Below are 9340 nucleotides of genomic sequence, written 5' to 3'. Positions count from 1 at the left end.
ACGTTCTCTTACGAACGCGTGTGCAGAACAGTAACGTTAGATTTTTTAAAATCGTTACATGCTCGGTAAAAATGATGCCGTTGTTTAGACGCGATCCGTTAAAAAGCTGCTTTGCTTTTGATTACTTTGAAACGGCCTGTAGGATCCAGCAGGCTGCAGTGTTCTCAGCTCGGCCGCTCGTTGCCTCCTCAGGTTCATGATTGTTCCACTAAAGTGGATTCATTTCTAAAACGAACAGCTTTCTGTCACTTTAAGGACGGCTGCGGCGGTTGAAAGTAACTGTAACGGGACTGTTTACTTTTAATACCCAGTAATAAGGAAAGTAAAGTTGTTGGTTTTTAATTTAACTCGTTAGTAATTTGCCGACACGGCAGCTGGACGTGATCCTCCGTGAAGACAGAGCGCTGCTTCCTGCCCCCTGGTTGGACATCTCGGTGATGACGCTGCACAGAAACCCGCCTATTTGATAAATAGAAACTTGCTCAACCCCCTTTAAGATCCTTGGGACCTTCCAAGACTTGCTGGAACCCTCTACAAGATTCCTAAAACTTTCTCAAAGACCCTGCACACAGGAAGCTCTAGAACATCCTTAAAGATGGCGGACTGGCCTCAAAGACATGAATCTCCATCAGTGTCTCCTGAAACCCCATGAAGAACCTGCTAAAGATACTTGGACATTTGAGACTCTTCAAAGGTTGACCTGATGGTGGCGCTAGATGGAAAGGCAGAGGATCACCAAAGTTCTTACAGTTTACAATATAAAGTCTGTATTTAAAGTGTAACGTTAGGAGAAGAGCTGAATGTGTAAAACGTACAGTGTTATCTGTGAAGTATTCGTGTGTGTAAATAAAATGTGAGGTTGTCTGAAGCAGCTTCACTGACTCTTGATGCCGTCCAGGTCGACAGACATCAGCGTTTCAGCCTCGTCAGCGTCGTCTGCACTCATCACGATGCGACCAGGCGAGACGCCGTTCTGATTGGTCGAGATGGCGGGTGGGTCACTGTGAAGGGGAGGAGCTACTCGTTAGGTGGACTAAAATGCATAAATCCCATGTTTAGTGCTGCAGAGTGGATTTGAGTTTGCAGATCATCAGGTGTGTCACTCACCTGGTAGGTGTGGTCGTTCGACCTTCCTCTCCATCGTTCTGACTGCAGCACTCTTCCTCGCCCTCCTCTTCCTCCTGGTCTTCTTCTATGGTGGCTGCAGTGTTAGGGGCGGAGCCTCGCCTAGCCTCCTTCCTCCCCTCGCTGGTCCTCTTCCTCCTGCTGTCAGTGGGCGGTTTGGACAGAGGATGATGGACGTGGAGAGAAAAGTGGCGGTGATCTGCAGCAGGATTATATGGATCGTACAGAAATACACGTTACTGTTGTGCAGTAATAATGAGGAGGAAGCAGTCCTCTAACCCTCTAAGCCTCTAGTACATCTTCAACGACCCCAACGACAACCTTTGACCTCAACACCCAGAACCTCCTTAAAACCACCTCATCATAGGACCAGGAGCCTCTTTGAGAATCCATGGAGGTTCCTCCCACCTGAACCTCAGAGATCCCTGGATTAGAGCGTAGAAGTTCCCTCCCAGGATCTATTTTCCAAAGGACTAAAGTAAGTTCCTGTAGGATTAATAGAAACACCCTTAAGGATCTTTGGAACCTTCCAAGACTTGCTGGAACCCTCTACAAGATTTCTAAAGAATCCCAGAAACTTTCTCAAACATCCTGCAAACAGGAGTAAAAGGAACTTCATGAACCTTCTTAATGACCTCTGAAACATCCTTAGAGGTGGGGTAACCCCCTAAAAGTGTCTCCTGAAACGCTTTGAAGAACTCTCCTTAACCTTCCCCCTGGGGCCTTCTCAGGGTCTCTCCAGATCTCTAGAGCACAGGTGCAGTAAGTTCTTGATAAAGTGGAGCCTCCTCAAGAACAGCTGGTCGTTTCTAAACAGTCCCCAGAATTAAGCTATAAAATATCCTGCTGCTATGGTCCTTTGAACTCCACAGAAAAACAATGAGCAGGAACCTCAGGAACCTTCTCAGCAACTTCACTTCTAGAAAGTCCTCAAAACACAGGGACCCCAACAAAGACACGTTGGACCTGAAACCTCCTTTAACCCAGAAAAGTACCTGTAAATCCTCCTGAAACACGCTGAGATCACTGCCAGCTGCGTGGACCTGATCATGGATTCCTTGAACCTGCTTAAACATCTCTTGAACCTGCTGGAGTACTGCCGGTGCCTGAAGTCCTTCTAGACTTCTAGATTGTCCAAACACATATTGAATCTTCTCAAGGCTCCCTGAAACGCCCTGGACCCACTGGGAGAACCTTTATGACCCCCTAAAGATGCTTGAACTTCAAGAAAGACGCCTTAAACCTCGTTATGAACCCCTGAAACCGGTAAGTTTTGGTGTCTCACCCTCAAAGTCTTGTTCAACGTAGACTCTGTGTTTCTCTGGCGGGCTGCGAGCTGCAGGACAAAGGATTTGCTGGAATCCCTGAACATCAAAGACCTTGTTCAGGTCCTCCTCTTCTTCATCACTCTGACAACATGGAGGAGGAGGAGACAGCGGCTGGAGAAGAGAAGAGGAGTGATGAAATGTTCACATCTAAAACTGTAGGATGGATGTGTATCTCTGATCAGCACATGTAACCAGTTCTCCAGCAGATGGCAGTAAAAGCTACCATCTCATCCATTTTGGTAACAAGCAGAGTCACACTGCCGGTCTGTCTGTTGGATTTTGTTCATAAACTTTCCAAATAATTCATCACATGTCTGCAAATGAGGCGCTGTGATTGGTCTGAGAGGAACTACAGTTACAGCTCATTTTAGTTTCTGAATGCACCACATATGTTGTAGCACCTGAATGCCCCACACTGATTGTAGCACCTGAACGCCCCACACTGTGTGCTGGTTCACAGGGACAAAAACAGGTTAATGAGATCAATATGATGAAGCTGTTGGGACTCACTGCAGACAGACCGAGGGCATCACTGTGACCCAGAGAGCGCTGGTGGCTCATGGCTCCGTCAGGGGTCAGAGGTCACTGTGTCTGTTCAGCAGGTGAGTTCAGGCAGCAGAACCTGGAGGAAGAAACACTGCAGGTTATCAGGGTTTGGTGAATGAAAGTGAAGTGCAGAGGGCGGCGCCACAGCAACAGGTAAGATTCATTCGGTGTCACGCACCTGACCGTCACACGGTTCCAGGTTCAACCTATGAAGCTCTTGGTGATCATAAAGAGGTCATAGTACCTTACTACCCCACAAGAGCACTGCGCTCCCAGAATGCACCTTGAGTGAGTTTGGATTCAGGAGGCAGACACCACGTCCACATCTAACATCTAAGAGTAGGCTTAAGACTTTCCTCTTTGAGAGAAGGTGAGTCCTGAACCCTGTCAATCTTAGGCCCAACTCGTCACATATGGGCACTTTGTCAAGACCCTTTAGCCTTGTTTTTACACGTGTAGGGCTCCGTGGCAATTGGCAATAATAAAATGCAACATCTGTTTAGACTTTCAAAATAAAGCACGTGGTAACGTTGTAAAGCAGTCACAGTTTGGTTATGTTTAAGAAAAGGTTTGAGTTAAAAAAAAATCAATGTTGACTTTTTGTTCCACACAGGGAACAAGCACCCGCCTGACCCATCCTACCACCACGACCTCCTGCCTACACAGACCTTTGAGTTATTTCCTCTAGCCCTACTTTAAGAACCGGTCAATGACCTTAAAGGGTACCCAGTGCGTTAAAAAGTGCTGAGTCTGATGGGGACTCTGCAGGTCACACCGTCAGCTTTAATAATGTGAGTCTGACCAGAAGGAGGAGATGCAGAGGAGAGTGAGTCAGCAGATCAGGTGTCTGAGCCGCTGAGAGAGAGAGGAGGTATTTATAGAGACAGACAGAGAGACAGAGACAGGGAGGTATTTATAAAGACAGAGAGAGAGGCAGTCATCACCTGCAGAACTACTGACGTTCCCATCATTCCCAGCTGCACTCTGTTTACTGCTAATTAGCTGTTGATAGCATGCTAACATGCTAAACTGATGTGGTAAACATGGTGAACATTATACCTGCTAAAAATCAGTATGTTAGCATGCTGATGTTAGCATTTAGCTCAATGCAATGCTGTGTATAAGCCTCAAAGAGCTGCTAGCATAGCAAGCTCTCATATACATCCTCCTATTCTTTTTGTTTCTGAGAGTCAGACGTTCAGTTTGATTTCAGTTTCACGTCTGTGTTCAGTACAGTGCTGGATATGGGATGTGGTTAGCTTAGCTTAGCATAAAGACTAGAAACAGGGGGAAACTGCTAGCCTGCTCCGTCATAAGGGAACAAAGCCCGCCTGCCAGCAACTCCCAAGCTCGCTGATTAATATCTGAACACAAACTGAAGTGGAATAATGAGTGTCTGACTGTGTGTCTGACTGTATGTCTGTGTGTCTGACTGTATGTCTGACTGTGTGTCTGACTGTTGTCTGACTGTGTGTCTTGCTGTTGTCTGACTGTATGTCTGACTGTGTGTCTGACTGTGTGTCTGTGTGTCTTGCTGTTGTCTGACTGTATGTCTGACTGTGTGTCTGACTGTGTGTCTGTGTGTCTTGCTGTTGTCTGACTGTATGTCTGACTGTGTGTCTGACTGTATGTCTGACTGTGTGTCTTGCTGTTGTCTTACTGTGTGTCTGACTGTGTGTCTTACTGTGTGTCTGACTGTGTGTCTGACTGTATGTCAGACTGTGTGGCTTGCTGTTGTCTGACTGTGTGTCTGACTGTTGTCTGACTGTGTGTCTTGCTGTTGTCTGACTGTGTGTCTGACTGTATGTCAGACTGTGTGGCTTGCTGTTGTCTGACTGTGTGTCTGACTGTTGTCTGACTGTGTGTCTTGCTGTTGTCTGACTGTGTGTCTGACTGTATGTCAGACTGTGTGTCTTGCTGTTGTCTGACTGTGTGTCTTGCTGTTGTCTGACCGTTGTCTGGTTGTTGTCTGACTGTGTGTCTGACTGTGTGTCTGACTGTATGGTCTGACTTTGTGTCTGACTGTGTGTCTGACTGTGTGTCTGACTGTGTGTCTTACTGTGTGTCTGACTGTGTGTCTGACTGTGTCTGACTGTGTGTCTTACTGTGTGTCTGACTGTGTGTCTTGCTGTTGTCTGACTATGTGTATTGCTGTGTGTCTGACTGTGTCTGACTGTATGTCAGACTGTGTGTCTTGCTGTTGTCTGACTGTGTGTATTGCTGTTGTCTGACTGTGTGTTTTACTGTGTGTCTGACTGTATGTCTGATTGTATGTCTGACTGTGTGTCTTGCTGTCGTCTGACTGTGTGTCTGACTGTGTGTCTTGCTGTTGTCTGACTGTGTGTCTGGTTGTTGTCTGACTGTTGTCTGACTGTGTGTCTGACTGTGTGTCTTGCTGTTGTCTGACTGTGTGTCTGACTGTGTGTCTTGCTGTTGTCTGACTGTGTGTCTGACTGTGTGTCTTGCTGTTGTCTGACCATTGTCTGGTTGTTGTCTGACTGTGTGTCTGACTGTGTGTCTGACTGTATGGTCTGACTTTGTGTCTGACTGTATGTCAGACTGTGTGTCTTGCTGTTGTCTGACTGTGTGTCTTACTGTGTGTCTGACTGTGTGTCTGACTGTGTCTGACTGTGTGTCTTACTGTGTGTCTGACTGTGTGTCTTGCTGTTGTCTGACTATGTGTATTGCTGTGTGTCTGACTGTGTCTGACTGTATGTCAGACTGTGTGTCTTGCTGTTGTCTGACTGTGTGTATTGCTGTTGTCTGACTGTGTGTTTTACTGTGTGTCTGACTGTATGTCTGATTGTATGTCTGACTGTGTGTCTTGCTGTCGTCTGACTGTGTGTCTGACTGTGTGTCTTGCTGTTGTCTGACTGTGTGTCTGGATGTTGTCTGACTGTTGTCTGACTGTGTGTCTGACTGTGTGTCTTGCTGTTGTCTGACTGTGTGTCTGACTGTGTGTCTTGCTGTTGTCTGACTGTGTGTCTGACTGTGTGTCTTGCTGTTGTCTGACCATTGTCTGGTTGTTGTCTGACTGTGTGTCTGACTGTGTGTCTGACTGTATGGTCTGACTTTGTGTCTGACTGTATGTCAGACTGTGTGTCTTGCTGTTGTCTGACTGTGTGTCTTACTGTGTGTCTGACTGTGTGTCTGACTGTGTCTGACTGTGTGTCTTACTGTGTGTCTGACTGTGTGTCTTGCTGTTGTCTGACTATGTGTATTGCTGTGTGTCTGACTGTGTGTCTGACTGTATGTCAGACTGTGTGTCTTGCTGTTGTCTGTGTGTCTGACTGTGTGTCTGACTGGGTCTGACTGTTGTCTGACTGTGTGTCTGACTGTGTGTCTGACTGTGTGTCTTGCTGTTGTCTGACTGTGTGTATTGCTGTTGTCTGACTGTGTGTATTGCTGTTGTCTGACTGTGTGTTTTACTGTGTGTCTGACTGTATGTCTGATTGTATGTCTGACTGTGTGTCTTGCTGTCGTCTGACTGTGTGTCTGACTGTGTGTCTTGCTGTTGTCTGACTGTGTGTCTGGTTGTTGTCTGACTGTTGTCTGACTGTGTGTCTGACTGTGTGTCTTGCTGTTGTCTGACTGTGTGTCTGACTGTGTGTCTTGCTGTTGTCTGACTGTGTGTCTTGCTGTTGTCTGACTGTGTGTCTGACTGTGTGTCTTGCTGTTGTCTGACTGTGTGTCTGACTGACTGTGTGTCTGACTGTTGTCTCTGTGTGTTTGACTGTATGTCTGACTGTGTGTCTGACTGTTGTCTCTGTGTGTCTGACTGTATGTCTGACTGACTGTGTGTCTGACTGTTGTCTGACTGTGTGTCTGACTGTTGTCTGACTGTGTGTGTCTGACTGTATGTCTGACTGTGTGTCTTGCTGTTGTCTGACTGTGTCTGTGTGTCTTGCTGTTGTCTAACTGTGTGTCTTGCTGTTGTCTGACCGTTGTCTGGTTGTTGTCTGACTGTGTGTCCGACTGTGTGTCTGACTGTATGGTCTGACTTTGTGTCTGACTGTTGTCTGACTGTCTGAGCTAGTAGTAGAAAGGTCCAGTAATCTGAGCAGGTAACTGGGTGAATAATAATGTACGATGCACACTCATCAGTTCAATCTGAAAACACCTGAACAGCAGAGGCACACCTTCTGGTCATCACCAGTTCCAGATGATAAACGAGTAGCGTCATTCAGAGACTGATATTTATAACGATCCATTACAGGAAGTCGGCTGTTTAACTTTTAGGAAAGCGTCCCGGTGTCTCCAGGAGTTCAGCCTGGTTCCTCTGGAGCAGAAAGAGATGGATTTATTCCGGGCGTTGTGGTGGTTGCGGTGCACGGTATGCAATCACAACACCTTTCTCTCCCGCCCCGTGTTCCTCGTCCGCGTCACCGTCACGAGCAGAAGAAACACCAGAAACACCAAAACGCACATCATCATCTTTTAAAGAACTTCAACATCATTTGGTTTCAACCTCTCAGTGTGAACATGGTGATACTGCTGATGTCACAGTGTGTGTGTGCGTGTGTGTGCACGTGTGTGTTTGTGGGCACACGAGTGTGTGTGTGCACGTGTATGTGCTTGTGTGTGTATGTGTGTGTGAAACAGGAAGAGAGTTGGAGCCTACCTCAGCGTCCTCGCAGCACTGAAAGAGAGAAATTATAATGCAAAGACTGAAACCAACAGAGAGAGAAAGAACAGGGAGAGAGGAGAGGGGGAGAGAGAGGGGGAAGACAGGGGGGTGAGAGAGGGGGAGAGAGAGGGGTTGAGGGGGAGAGAGAGGGGTTGAGAGGGGGGGAGGGGGAGAAAAGGAAATGAGAATAAAGAAGAGATGAATAGGGGAGAGCGGGAGGAAACAGAGAGGAAAGCAGAATGGAGGAAAGGTCCAACTCTCTATAGAAACCTGATCGGCTGAAGGTCACCATGGCAACCAAGCTGTCAGTCAAGGTTAGTCCCGCCCCCTGGCTGTGGCACACACACACACACACACAGCTGCAGACAGACTCCTGGTTTGGTCTGATGATGTCACTGATCGTCATCGCTCACCTGACAGCATCATCGCTCACCTGAAAGCATCATCGCTCGCCTGACCGCATCATCGCTCACATGACAGCATCACTGCATCATAGCTCGCCTGACCGCATCATCGCTCACCTGACCGCATCATTGCTCGCCTGACCGTATCATCGCTCGCCTGACCGCATCATCGCTCACATGACAGCATCACTGCTCACATCACAGCATCATCGCTCACCTGACCGCATCATCGCTCACCTGACAGCATCATCGCTCGCCTGACTGCATCATCGCTCGCCTGACCGCATCATCGCTCGCCTAACCGCATCATCGCTCACCTGACCGCATCATCGCTCACATGACAGCATCACTGCATCATAGCTCGCCTGACCGCATCATCGCTCACCTGACCGCATCATTGCTCGCCTGACCGCATCATCGCTCGTCTGACCGCATCATCGCTCACATGACAGCATCACTGCATCATAGCTCGCCTGACCGCATCATCGCTCACCTGACAGCATCATCGCTCGCCTGACAGCATCACTGCATCATCGCTCACCTGACCGCATCATCGCTCACCTGACTGCATCATCGCTCACCTGACCGCATCATCGCTCACCTGACCGCATCATCGCTCACCTGACCGCATCATCGCTCGCTTGACCGCATCATCGCTCACCTGACCGCATCATCGCTCACCTGACCGCATCAGTGCTCGCCTGACAGCATCACTGCATCATCGCTCGCCTGACCGCATCATCGCTCGCCTGACCGCATCATCGCTCGCCTGACAGCATCATCGCTCGCCTGACAGCATCACTGCATCATCGCTCGCCTGACAGCATCATCGCTCGCCTGACAGCATCACTGCATCATCGCTCACCTGACCGCATCATCGCTCACCTGGCCGCATCATCGCTCACCTGACCGCATCATCGCTCACCTGACCGCATCATCGCTCGCTTGACCGCATCATCGCTCACCTGACCGCATCAGCGCTCGCCTGACAGCATCACTGCATCATCGCTCGCCTGACCGCATCATCGCTCGCCTGACCGCATCATCGCTCGCCTGACCGCATCATCGCTCGCCTGACCGCATCATCGCTCGCTTGACCGCATCATCGCTCACCTGACCGCATCATCGCTCGTCTGACTGCATCATCGCTCACCTGACTGCATCATCGCTCACCTGACCGCATCATCGCTCGCCTGACCGCATCATCGCTCGCCTGACCGCATCATCGCTCGCCTGACCGCATCATCGCTCGCTTGACAGCATCATCGCTCACCTGACCGCATCATCGCTCGTCTGACTGCATCATCGCT

At 48.8% G+C, this 9340-nt stretch overlaps 1 protein-coding gene across 2 annotated transcripts in view; it reads right to left on the bottom strand.

Annotated features, from left to right (window-relative positions):
• The window catches only part of slc4a2a (solute carrier family 4 member 2a), a 39800-nt gene extending 30468 nt beyond the window's left edge, over positions 1 to 9332 (bottom strand). For both annotated transcript variants that reach the window (XM_046051178.1, XM_046051179.1), the window contains exons 1-5: positions 7139 to 9332; positions 2964 to 3075; positions 2411 to 2564; positions 1108 to 1324; positions 883 to 1001 (exon numbers count right to left, since the gene is read on the bottom strand). In XM_046051178.1, coding sequence (XP_045907134.1) covers positions 883 to 1001; positions 1108 to 1324; positions 2411 to 2564; positions 2964 to 3014 — 541 coding nt within the window. In that variant the 5' untranslated portion in view covers positions 3015 to 3075; positions 7139 to 9332. The remainder of the gene's footprint in view (positions 1 to 882; positions 1002 to 1107; positions 1325 to 2410; positions 2565 to 2963; positions 3076 to 7138) is intronic.
• Between the last annotated feature and the right edge of the window lie 8 nt (positions 9333 to 9340).

This window comes from Micropterus dolomieu, linkage group LG06 (genome assembly GCF_021292245.1).
Source record: "Micropterus dolomieu isolate WLL.071019.BEF.003 ecotype Adirondacks linkage group LG06, ASM2129224v1, whole genome shotgun sequence".
NCBI lineage: Eukaryota > Metazoa > Chordata > Actinopteri > Centrarchiformes > Centrarchidae > Micropterus > Micropterus dolomieu.
This window is presented reverse-complemented; position numbering and strand designations above follow the sequence as displayed.